Here is a 13,602-nt window from a genome sequence, read left to right on the forward strand (position 1 = left end):
CCATCTCCATCCCAAAAATTTGAGTGTTGGAAAGACATTTTAATAACCAGTACACAATTTTCATTTTTCATTTTTGCTTTAAGTACAGTTATATTCTAAACACACAGCAGAGGTACTGACAGCCACAGGCAGGAGACTGCAGGTATGTGTATATGTGCAAGCTATATAAATTTACTTCAATTACAAGTTGACTAATCAAATGATTAAAGCTTCAGTAATGGAATAGGTAAAACAGTATATATATTTTTTAATCTAAAGCTAAAGTATACCATATGCTTAAATGAATGAATGAGAATCTGCCCAAACTTAATACACCTGAACTTGCAATTACCTTTCTCCTTTAATATTAGGATGAGTAACTGGCCCTGTTATTAAAATGCAAAGTTTCCTATAAGAGAAAGAGAAATCGATCTGTATGTAGAGGTGATTTGTTTTCTGCCAATTTATCTTCTTCAATGAGTTTCCTAAAGGCTCAACTGGGTAACATTGCAAAGAAAAAGAGTAGCAAAAGGTGGAAGAGAGGAAACAGAACCTCTGCATTCAGCTGCAGCTGGCTAGCACCCTCGACAGCTGTTGTATCAACCTTTGTACGCAGCACGTTCACAGAGATACAGAGAGAGAGAGAGAGGGCAAAATCGGGGTTGACTTCTTCACCTCTAACTTCCACATTTTTGAGGTTAACAGTTTATCTCAAATCTACAAAAATTTGTTGCGTTTAAAATGCTGCTACATGATTCTGTTCATATCCAAAGCATCAAAATACCCAAGCTAAAACACAAAAGTAACAGCATGCAGTAAGCATATTCACTTTTTCTACACAGTTTCAAAATGAATATAGGCTCTTGTTTACAATCACTGACTGAGTGCAGTTAGATGTACAGGAGTTATTAAACAGATTTTTTTTTTTTTTTTTTTTTTTTTTTTTAAGAGAAGCAGCAGTAAAGACAAAAATCAGACGAACTCTCTACTCAGACAAAACTGATTTCCTGAAGGCTAAGTATCTCCTTGCCGGCAGCCATGCTTTCAAAATTTAAAATCCACTTCATAGCAGGCTTCAGATGTTTCCCTTATTTACTTATTTATTGGGAGCTAATATCTTTTCTAGCACATGGAAGCATTTTTTTTCAGCTTGAATTCTCCCTACAGATGTTACTCCAAAGACACATGTTAAATAGCAGCTAAACCTGCATAAACCTGAATACCATATTTTGCAAAACTTTTTTTGCTAGTTCACACATTTTTCAGGAAAAAACACGGCTCTAAATTATATCACTAGAAAGGCAGATAATCCTTCCCACATCCAACTGCTATGTATACTCCATTCAATTGTTATGAACGTCTAAGCCCTCTCTAAATTTAAAGCCTCACTTGGAAAAAAGAAAAAAGGTAACACTGCTTTATAAATGCTGTTGAAATAGTAAACCCATTTTAGAGATGAAGTACAGATGTTAAAGAGTGCACAGAAATTCAGAGACATATTTTGCATGAGAATTGGGAACAGAAACCAAATCATCTAGGCTGGTAGGTTTTTTCCCCAATTGCAACATCTTCATTTTATGAGATGTCTCTCTTCCTGAACTACTCACCTCTTGAGCAAATGACTCTGCTTTCTTCCGCAGATTCTTTTCCAGTTCAAAATTTACATGAAGTTCTTCATATTCCTCTACTGCCAGCACAGACACTGTTTATAAGAACGAAACAAAACCAGAAGTAAAGAGAGGAATGGATAACAAACCATCAAAACATGAATAAAGTACTGCTAGATTTATCCAGATAGGCTGCTATTCCCCAGTACTGTGAATCCTTGCAGTGAAGGTGTAACTTAATTTTCCTTTTCCATATACAGTCCACATTGCAATATTTGTCATGTTTTGCTCTAAACCACCTCATCATTTATACACACAATTACTGGTCTTCTAAGTACAGTAATAATCCTCCTGCCCTGCACTGCTGGGCAATGTTACTGCAGTGTTGACCAGTGAATTCCACATCAAAAATGGCTGTCCCTCAGAAACGGATGTTTTGACCAGATCATAACACATATCTACTTTATACCTGTGTGTACACAGATAACCACCCCATACATACCTATGCAAACAGGCATTTTAATACTAGGAAAAATATTTTCTTACAATAGCATATGATTTTTACTGTTCTTTTACTCTTTTCTGAAGTATTAGGCAACTTGCATGCTCTCTGCATTTTTACTTTGTGTCTATAAACAATGGATTGGAAACACCTGATGTTTTTTAGCTCAGCAAGTATTTCTATCCACTCATCTTAGCTTTACTTTGGCATTCAGAACAATAACGCAAAGTTAGACCAACTCCACAGACATGCCATTTTACCCTTATAATTACAAAGGAAGTGTAAACTGATTTTTCTAGAGATTACCATCTCTTTCCCCATCCTTTCTTGCTCTTTTTTCCCCGCATGCTTCTCACCTAACAGTACTGCATCATTGCCAGTTAGGAGATTTTAATGCAGAAATGCTATAGAACTAACAAATCATTATTAGTTGTTTGAACTGGAGTCCCCATAGCACCAAGTGCTACAAAAAACATAGAAGTCATGACCCCTAATGCTGAAAAAGTTTTGTCTCTCTCTCTCTTAAGGTATGTAAGGAAAGGAAAATAAAAATTAACTTCTATTCATTAAGTTCTCCTTGGAAGAGACTCCCTCCCCCAGTTTGGCAGGGTATTAATTCCACTTAACTGAGAAATCTGAGTTTCTGTTCTGTTAGACTGGCATATAAATGATCATCCCTCTGTACTGACCAGAAAGTTACACTGAGCCAAGGATCTACTTCTTTCTAACTTGTTCTAGAAAAGCCATAACTAAAGATAGAGCGAGCATCTTTTGGTGGAGCCCAGACTCAGAACTATGGTAACAAACACCAGGTAGCCAAGATGATGTTTTGCCTCCTTGGGTATGAGCAATAAAAGCTGCAAGAGAGCCTTGCTCAACCCAAAGATTACATATACTTTGGAGGCATCTGGCCTAAGTGGGTATAAAGCATCCCTTTACATCAGAGATTTAAAGAAGCTTCAAGAAGAAAGTACAATTCTGAGTTGCCCATGTTTAAACAGTGCTCACACAAGCAAAGCTGAACACCGGTGGCTAAAGCTAACCACAGGGCATGCTTCTCCAAACTATTCTGAACAGAACTCAGTCCAGGACATCGAATATCATGTATAAATTCTTAACATGTCTCAGTGACCACTTGCACTCTCTTGATAAGCTTCAGCTCTTACTTGGCTGAAGACTAGTTTCCGGAGTGACGACACTGGACTTCTAAAGCTGTCCTATATAAAGTCCCTCGCTTCTTTGGAGACAAGCGTAACAGCTTTTACAGCTAAGTGCAGTAAGTGGTACTTTAGACAGTGAAACACACATCCCATCCATCTGACTCTCAAAATGATGTTAACTCTCTTTTTAAAAAACACACTTAGAAAGATTTAAAAGATAAATTCGCCAACTCTGACGGGAACGTACTGATTACACAGCTCCAAGAAAGCATCACAGAGACACAGAATACAGCAGGTGCCTATTCAATATGCAGTAATACACTTTGGTAGCTCATTTGAAACATACAAAAACCCTGGCTTACGTCGCCGGTGCATTAGGACCTATCCTGGTATCCCTCCTCCCTGAAAAACAGGTATCAAATGTGAATCAGAGTTGCTCTTTTGATCATGCCGAGGAAAAAAAAACATTTCAAAAACCTTTCAACTGCCACACCATCCCATCAAAAGCTTTGTCAAGCTGGTCTATCTAATCAATCTATCATAACTTTGATGTTTTAAGAGTTTTCAAGTATTGCCTGTCATAGACTAAAGCAATACAGTAACATGCGAGAGGTGTGGGATGAACACTTGGTGAAATCTTACAGATTATGTCCCACTACTCTGCAAATCCTCTCTCCCTATGAGGGGCAGCTGCAGGATTAACAGAAGATGAGAAAGTGGAGTGCAGGGGGAAAGAGAGAGGATCATTTCCCACTAAAAGGCCATATATTTCTTTATAACCCAAAACTCAGCTGTTTTCTCAAGAACACGGACTATGCTGACCTCGTATAATTTCTCCAAAGAAAAAGGGAGCATTACTGGCAGGTGACTACAGCATGTTTGGAGTCTTTGTTACTTCAAAGGTTGCTTTCTTGGGTGTCGCCGTGTGACTATTCCCTGCCTGTAGCTGGATGTCGGTCTTCCTGTGAGGAAGTAGCAGCCTTAGCAGTACCCTTCACTACCTGATCACAGTTTCAGAACTCCTAGGAGTTTTATTTTTCTGTGTAAGCAGGTGGAAGACAACTGCAGAGGAACAACTTGAAGATAAATCAGAATAGCATTAGGCACTGCAAATGTGGCTGAAGTCTTCCAGGGTATATTGTTAAGGTGCTGTTGAACAACTAACCAAATGACTTTGGAAGGCAGAACAAATAATGCATCAAGGAAAAAAAACAGGCATTGGAGACCAGCCCCATTCTCTTCCACTTCAGGAAAATGTGAAACAGCCGTGGAGACATTTAATCAACAAGATTTGATTTTTACAAAGCGAAACAAACAATAGAAAAGGGGAAGGTAATCCAAGCCACTAAAATCTTCCTCTCCATCCCCCCCAAACTACTTTGAGTCTACTATTTCTCATCTGGAAGCACTCTCCTTCATTAAGAAAAAGCTCTTCATTAAGAAAAAGCTGTCTTTTCCTGAGCCCTATTTCTCTGTAGACTTTCCCGTCCCTGTCCCTGTCCCTGTCCTACCTCCCTTCTCCTCCCAGTTGGCTGGGTCCCTACTTTCATTCCATAGCTTGGACATCCCACTGACCTCATTCTCAGCACCCTCGTCCTGTTTCCTTCACCCTCTGAATGTATGACCACATGCTCCCAAGACTTCAGATATCCAAAACTATTAGCTGTGTCCCAACTAAAAGGAAGGCTAATATAACAGTTTAAGAAAGTAACAGACTAGGGTTCAAACTCCATCTCTGTCAGGGACTGCCCTCCTGTTGTAGTCTGCCATTTCTGCCACAGTGAAAAAAATCTCCCATTTACCCTTCTGTTTTCACCATCACATTTTCCTAGAGTAGAGATAGTGCAGAATAGCTTGTGTATTTGTGCATGGCCCAGAGCAATGAGGCATGAGTGCCAGATCAGGCCTGCAGTCACCATTTTGTAATGTATTCTTTGTACTGCATCATAAAAGCTCTAAAGAATGTCTGTAAAGGATATAGCAAACTTAGAGAGAGGGTGGGGATGGAGTGGGAAGAAACCTGTTGAGAAAACACACCTCTGTTACATTTTTCCAACAGTTCTTGTTGCTTATTAACTTCTGTTGTCAAAACTGCCTTTTCTTCTTTCACTTTATTCACCTAGAAAAGTGTAAAGAACAGATGAAAAAGAAGAATATTTTTCATTAGTGGTATAAGACATATGGCACATTACGTAATGCATGCAATATTTGCTTTCAGAAATTCAGTATCTTAGGATTGGCTTGATATTAGGATTTACAATGGGATGTAAGGAAGTTTTACCCCAAATTATGGGCCCCCACTTCAGACAGTATGGCAAGACTTCCAATTACATAGTAATCAATTAACTTCACATGGGGCTCCCATGGCCCATTCTCATGGCACCTACTTGTCACAGCCGCAGATATAATGTCTTTAGAATCTTTCAAGACAAGGCACCATAGCACCTGGTTAAAAAGTTACCGGCTTGTCCTTGACTGTGTGCATGTCTTAATATAGTCAGGCTGCTGGGCTTTTTTTTTTTTTTTCCCCTCCTGAGCTCTGTTTATTGTCCAAGGGCTGTCAGCTGTGTCTTTCTGAATATACATGTTGCATAGACAGGAAGAGCCACTCTAAGTCCTGATTTGCATCAGTACTTAGCTTATCCAGTTTTCAAGCAGGAATGAAACTGCTGGCTCAAAAAGCCAATTTGCTGGTCTAATTACCATGACAGGGCATTGCCAACAGCTAAAATCAAGGATATGCTCAATGAAGTAGTACCAGTAATTAAACCCAGCATTCTCCAAAGTATTTCTTGCACACCCACAGGCTTAAGGAAACACAAACAACAACAAACAAACAAAAAACAAAACCAGGCTGTGGTTTTGTGCCGAGGTCAGGAAGGGGAGATTAATGTAAAACTATAGGCACTGGAATGGATCAGGAAGAGGCATGTGCCAGGGCAGCAGCAGATTGGACTCTGACTTAGAAAGCCCCTTCTAGGTGTATGCTCTAAGTGGTCCATCATATGGACAAGCTGGCAAGACTTCTGGTTACCTAGTAATCAATTAACTTCACAACTGAGTGTTTTTAGCAAAATTAGATACAAAAAGTACTGACTACACATTAACGTGGTCTCGCCTTCCATGGTACAATACATACTTCTTCAATTACTTCTACAAGTTTGCACCTCAGGTTTTCCAGTTCAATGGCTAAGGTCTTCTTTTCCTCATGAACAGATATAATTTGATCTCGCAGCTCTACATTTTGAGGAAGGAAATGGCATTTTTATTTTATTTTCAGCACAACAAAAGAAATATCATAGTCATGCAAGTACAATCGCGTACAAAACACCTTAACTGCAGATAAAGTATCAAGGTACATCCTCAATAATTTAGGAACATAGGTGTCAAGTAACAGATCTATAATTTGGCTACAGTTTCAGATTTACTTTATTCAGGTAAGCTTCCTAGTCCAGGACTGTCTTCATCTCTATTCTGAATGATTCATTTCCTGCTATAATAGGGTCAATCCTGCCACTGCAGGGCATACTCAGTCTTAGTCAGGAGATCGTCACTTCACACACACTGTAGTACTGATGCAGCAGAAAGTAGTTTTTAATAGGCATCCTTTAACATAAATTAATGCACTTCAATTCTTTTTGGATCATGAGTTCTTGTCACAAGAGAAATAAACAAAACAACAGGCAGTTAATACTTGGGAGGTTTTCACTGAAGAAATTGGCCTGAACAGCTGCCAATTTATAGTCTTTGTAACATTATGTGAACTGAGTCAGAATATAACTTTTACTAATGGAAGAGCTAATGCTTGTAATTTTCCCCTCAAAAATTTTGTTCCTTAATTATCAAAATATGAAATAAATTAAATTCACAATGGAATAAAACATTTGATTATATAGTCACTTCTTAACAGGAGATCAGTTTGCATACATAACATATCAAGGTTTAGGGTAACATAAAAACACCACAAAAATATAAATGTATTGATATATATTAGCTTTCAGTTAACTGCTTTCATTCCCCACCTGCTTCCAGAATTTCGTATTACTGCTGTTCTTTGAATACCAACTATGAGTAAGAAAATTGTTCCTAATCAGTTGCAGATGATGATGACATATAGGATGCCATTTTGTTTCATTTCAAACCTTCAGCAAAGCTGACCTTTTCCTCCGCCTTCCTCTCTCCTCTCCCCCATTCAGGAGCGTCAGATTTATTTTCCTCCCAATTAATAGCACAAAGTATAGAGAAAGACTTGCTTTCCCAGATGACTAATGACCTAAATCATCTTTTTTATGGATGTGTGTTTTCTGGTGGAGTTAATGGAAAAAATCTCTCACTGAAATTTATGGGACCTGGATTAAGTCAGGTCTTACAGTACACATACAGACCTCAACATGCAGAGAATGAAGCATAGCCATGTACTTAAATCTTTCTGTGTCTACAAGAATTGTTTCTTTTCAGATATAGGTTATGCACTCAAGTACTGAACCAGCACAGTTGAGTTTTCAGTTGCTATGTCCAAAAGGATAGCAAAAAAATCCCCCCAAAAAACAAAAAAAACCCCCACCACAATCAATATATGAATTTCAGTTATGGCTCAGACTACTCTACACTTCCATTAGGAACTAGAACTCTCCTATCACCTTTCCCTACTGTATAAGATGCCCTTCTCCCTTTTTGCTATCTGGACAAAGCTTTTATCACTTGCACAGTCTTTGCAAGAAACATCCAGTATTTTGCTGAATGGTGAGAAGGCTAAAAGAGGTTTGTGATAGCCACCACAAAACACAACTCTTGGAAGCATAGGCCTGCATAAAAGAGCAGATTTCATGTTGGGCAACTCCACAAACCCTCTTTTGTTACATATGATCTTTCATTCAGCAGGCAATCCCCGAAGTACTCTCAGACTCTTCCCTGAAGACAATGGCTTGCAGCTTAGCTGAGGCTTGGGACAGAGCCTCCATAATGACTTTTGGAACAAACTGTCAGATCTTTCTGCTACCATACATGCACGCACTTCCTCCAGGGACATGGACAGCAGGACATCTCCTTCTACAGCAAATGTGATGCCAATGCTTTTCAAACAGTCAGCATTGATAAATGTAAGGTTATTAACATTTAACAATAAAGCCAGAGAGAGGAATAGAACCAAGGAGCTCTAACTCCTTTACAACATATTTTTTGTTCTCCAACGTATTCCTCAGCAGGACAGAAAACATACATCGGGGCCTTTCTTGAAGTCTTTCTCTCCTTTGTCCCTCCTGTCCTCCTAAATACATTCTCCCCTGATCTTCAGCCAGAATCTTTGCCCTCTCTAACAGTATCCTTGACATTTTTCTCCAATAGAAGACAGGAGGAACTCCAGGATTTTATTTCTGATTCAGATGGGTTGCATAGTGTGGATCACACCATTCTCTCACATCTCTCTTCCTATACCTACGCAGTGGAAAGCTGCTTATTATAGAAGTGTGTCGTAGCATTCTAAGTTTTTTTTTTTAGTTTTCAAAACATTCATGCTTTTTCCTCAGTGATATTTTGTACCACTTCATTGAGACCACAACATTCAAGCAGATAACAATTAAAAAGATCAAGTTTGCAGTTTAAGACAATTGTATCTATGTATCAGTTGCAATTGCAACTATTATCAGAAAAGCACTGAAAATTCTTTTAAAAAACTGAACCACTATGTGCTCTCTCCATGTCTTAAAATGATGAACACAGACATTCCCTTTTGTTGGATGCTACGATATAGTAACACACACAGATAGGATCATGATGACTTCATCACAGAGTTAGACTAGAAGGGAAGGCAGTTTTTGTATTACTGAAATATAAATTGCCTTTCAAAAAGGTATCAGAAATTTCTTAATAAAGTACAGATTTCTGATATCAAATGTAATTCCATGTTCCCAAGTTTTGCTGTTTTCCCTGGTACAACAGTCCATTCTTAATTTGCTTGTTTGATAATAACTCTGGAATACGCATAAAGGTTGTGTATACAAAAGTACACAATGGAAATATAAATGGAGAATCCTGTCTTACAAGGCTTTGAAAAAATGTCATATAAACAGCAGCTGAAGCAGTATCAAGGTGACCTTGTCCTTCTGCTTAACTACAAATGAACTTTTACTGTGTTAAGGACCTAAGGAAATGTTTCTTTTTACCAGCTCAGTAACACTGAACTCTCTTGGCTGTGTAGATCCCACTTTCTTCTTGCACTGTAACTTACCTTGCACGTATATATTATATGATATCACGATAGGCCTGCCATGTCCTTACAGCCTTTCCTGGAAATCCTCTGCTGATCACTGTCAGAGGTATAATACTGAGCAAGACAGATCTCTGGTCCAAATGAATACAGTTATTCTTTAGACAACTTTTGCCCTGTATGGCACTGCAGGCTCCGTAACAATTCTCACCTTTTATTTGACGTTGACAACGCATTGAGTTGCATGACACAGAGCTAGCTTCTGTATCTGCGGATGAATCTTCCTCATCAATGTTAATCTCTTCAGTGATAATTTCTGGGCCCAGTTTTGCCATATAAAGCATACTAATTCTTTTCAAGGTCTTATTTTCTTTGTTCAGCTGAAAGTGTAGAAGTGCAAACAGTAATAAGCTAGTCAGTCTGTATTTAAGGAGCTGTACAAGAAAAAAAATAAATCAGATGGATTTTTTTCTCCTTGTCATTAAAAGATCTATCAAACAAAGCAGCAAAAGAAAAAGGTGACATTAGTTTAAATGCTCCACTTTACGCTAAAATGGTCTGAAGATGTGGAGCTTGTCCTCTTTCTCCTCTGAGGAGGCTTGAATTCAACACGCTGCTTCATCCATGGCCTTTTCTCCATCAGGGAAGACATAGTCCTCTCTGGTACTTCTGACTAATACTCTGTGTAGGTTCAACTCAACTATCAAGCTTATTTAATGCTATGCATTCTTTGCAATAGCTGCTTCAGGTCCAGACCCTTAAGCATGTACTAATATCAACGAGAGCCCCAAATGAATGACCTAAAGAAGGGCCTGCATGCCTGAAAGCTTGTCTGGTTTTGCCAGCCATATCAGTTGTTCTTATCTCTTCCTACACCCTTATTCTGCTTATAAACTACGAGTAACAAATATCACAACTACGATACTCTCAGCCATGACAGAGCTACCATATAATCCTTTTGAATTATTCTCAGTTCTCTGGAATTATTACTATAGAATCAACAAATATGAAATGAAAGCCATATCACAAACCAATTTTTTATGGCTCAAACCACAGGCCAGAAATCACTCAGGACAGTTGTGCTGGATGCTTAAGTGCATGCCTGGTTGGTGGAGGATACAGAAGAGGTTTTGTAATATACCTCCATCTTGACCAAGGTGGTTACGGGTGGCAGGAGAAATTGAACAACAGGGATTGTTACAAATGTTTCGCTCTCACCATTTCTTTCACTGTTCTGCATCTAGACACCCTATGCTAGAAGCTCTCACCAAGCTCAACATAATCTCAGGGGTGCTCAGGTGCATACAGGAGTGACTGTCTACCCACAAGCCAAGCACTCTCTGCATGCATTTCTAAGAATGAGGCTCAATTTTCCACTGATGACATACAGCACATTCAGTCCAGGGTGCAGAAGTCCAATTTTTGCCTTGAAATAAAACATATACTGTACAGTTATATCTGAATTTCTTTACCCAAGCAAATCATCTTTGATCCCCCTTTCCTCAGCCCCTTAACTATGGAAGACTTACTGAAGTAAAAAGTTTCTTCAGCATCTCCTTCCCAAAGAATGAGACTGAGCAAGTGGGAAGGGTGGTGTGGGGAACCTTATATGGTTTAGTCAGCACACACCAACAAACAAGTCAGCTTTGGTAAAGCAGCCTCAAGGGACAGGGCTAGTCTTTCAGCTACCTCTGTGTGCGCATTACAGGAAAAGAGCAGAGAAAGAAAAGTTAAATACATTCATTTTCTTACTTATATGCTGATTGTCTATCTTACGAATTCTAATATAGTGTCATTATGCAAACGGTTAAGTAAATACCTCCAGAAAGTACATTGCTAATGCATCTAAATTAAAGCGAGTTCTTGCTGGTGTGATTTTTACCATATCTAAAGATGTACTTTGGGCAGGGGGTGGGGAGAGGAAAAAAAGGCAGTCAGTATTGCTAATGAAATTTGGTTGAAAATTGCTGTAATCCATTTTCTGATGAAGTGGCTCAGATGCATTTTACACAACCAAAAATATATAACAGAGAGATAAAAACATTCTTTAATAATAATGCACTTCTGATGAGATGGAATATAGAAAATTACACACTTGCTAAATTCATCAGACTAGACGCAATCAACAGAGCAGCGGAGGTCACCTTTCCCCTGCCCTCGCTTTGCTTTCATAAACAATCACCTGAAATGTAATGCAGTGGTTGACTTTTTTCATTTGATTTAGACACTGAAATGCTCATTATTGTTTTATATCTCACACAGGATAGTTCTAAAACTTGTTTTCCATTTAACCCAGACACACATAAAAACTAGATATCAAGAAGCTGGTCCATGACTTACTGTTCCAAAAAAACCAAACTAAATTAAAATGGGGATTTCATTCAGCAAAAGCAGGAATTGCATTTTAAATCTTGCATACAGCTTACAGTTTTTGCCACCTCAAAACAGTTTCACAGATCTGCAAAAGCATGCAAAAACAATGTAAGGGATGTGCATGTCTTAATTTTGTAATCTCAAGCTGAATGAAAAAAAAAAATCAGATGAAACAGAATAACCATAATTCTCCTCACCTTAGAAGCCAAAGCCTCAGCACTTTCACGACATGTCTTCTCAATTTCAAGATGGTTCTGAATACAGTTTACTTCCTCAATAACCATGTGAGAAACTACAAGAGAGTTTAAAAATTAGTCATCATTTTCCTGCACTTGACACACACATCCCATGATCAGAAACACTACATCTTTTTCTGCTAAATTTTTAGTGTAAACATTCCAAACTCAGAGAAGTACATCCTTGTATAACCTTTATGGATGGCAACCACTTTAAACATTGAATATTTGTATTATTTTGAGCAACTCTCTCTCAAGCCATGCCTGAACATTACAGAAGGTGAACTGGTGAGAAGAATTTGGCATAAATTTAAGGAAGCAGAAGGCCAGCAGGAGCCTCCCTCACCATCATCATTTACCATCTTTATTTCAGCAACACTTGAGGAGTCAGAGTGGCATCATTAGGACTGTCCCTTGAGATTACCAGAAGCCATTATAATCCTCTCGGAAATTCGGTGTGTATGCAGTTTTCAGAAGACTGGAACCTTAATATTTTTGAACAGCAAGTTTAACTCAGATGCGTTATCGAGGAATTATTTTCACCTTCCAGTCCTCAGGTTTAAATGATAGTGTAAATACCATCACACTTGCTAAACGTACTGTACCAGAAAAGCTACAGGATGGGCATATAGCATAGGCCTGGGGTACGTTTACTAGGAAATGGAGAAAAGAGTTAAAGGACTGAAGTCTCCACATTTACAGTGTCTGGTACAGCACATGCTCCAAAAAGGACAAATCACTGCACTGCACTGTCCCTTCTCCTTCTGCCCCATCAACTTTGCAGCTAGCTGAAACCAGGTGGGATACAGCCTGATAGATTCAGTGTTGATGGAGTTCAGCACCGCTGGTACTTTCTGACTTTTGACAGCTTCAACTGAACAACTTAAGCTCTGTATTATTATATGACTTTAGTGTTTTAATTCTTTCTTATTTGAGGTCTTTCTGCAGTTGCGTGTATACTAAAAGAAACACTATGGTTTCACACCGTGCCTTTACAGCCCTACACACAGATTCAGATACCAGCATGCAAATGCATGCACGTGCACGCATGCGCGCACACACACAATCTTCTGTGAGACCAGGCCCAAGAGTCAGCTATCTGACTGCATCTGGGATACAGATCTGTGCTACTACATTTGACATCACAGTTGGAAGAGAAAGAGATGTACCTATCCTTAGTGCCTACACGGTCCCTATTAGCACAGTGAATACTTCTCTATGTCCAAGAGAGATGTATTCTTACAGTGACCAAAAATTTATGGAACAAATCTTATTTTATTACATAGGCAATAACGGGAGTTAGAGAGGTTTTACAAGCTAAAATGTTATCTGTGTTTTTAATTCCCCTCAACTTTCAACACTAGTTAAGCATCTGTGTACAGACTGCTGAAAGTCTTCTTTTAAGTGACAAGCTCCATGTTACACAGGGGGTGTGAGGTAGAGCAGGACACTGAATGATATTTCTCATTTCTCAGGCTAGCACCTTGATCACTGATGCAAATTCCTCCTTGTGTTCTGGCATCTTTATCAATCCCAAGCA

General features: G+C 38.8%; 1 protein-coding gene across 2 annotated transcripts in view; it reads right to left on the bottom strand.

Annotated features, from left to right (window-relative positions):
- SHTN1 (shootin 1) overlaps positions 1-13,602 on the bottom strand; it is a 70,032-nt gene that overhangs the window by 33,218 nt on the left and 23,212 nt on the right. For both annotated transcript variants that reach the window (XM_026096170.2, XM_026096171.2), the window contains exons 4-8: positions 12,024-12,118; positions 9,665-9,833; positions 6,388-6,485; positions 5,286-5,367; positions 1,587-1,681 (exon numbers count right to left, since the gene is read on the bottom strand). In XM_026096170.2, coding sequence (XP_025951955.2) covers positions 1,587-1,681; positions 5,286-5,367; positions 6,388-6,485; positions 9,665-9,833; positions 12,024-12,118 — 539 coding nt within the window. The remainder of the gene's footprint in view (positions 1-1,586; positions 1,682-5,285; positions 5,368-6,387; positions 6,486-9,664; positions 9,834-12,023; positions 12,119-13,602) is intronic.

Source organism: Dromaius novaehollandiae, chromosome 6 (genome assembly GCF_036370855.1).
Source record: "Dromaius novaehollandiae isolate bDroNov1 chromosome 6, bDroNov1.hap1, whole genome shotgun sequence".
Lineage (NCBI taxonomy): Eukaryota > Metazoa > Chordata > Aves > Casuariiformes > Dromaiidae > Dromaius > Dromaius novaehollandiae.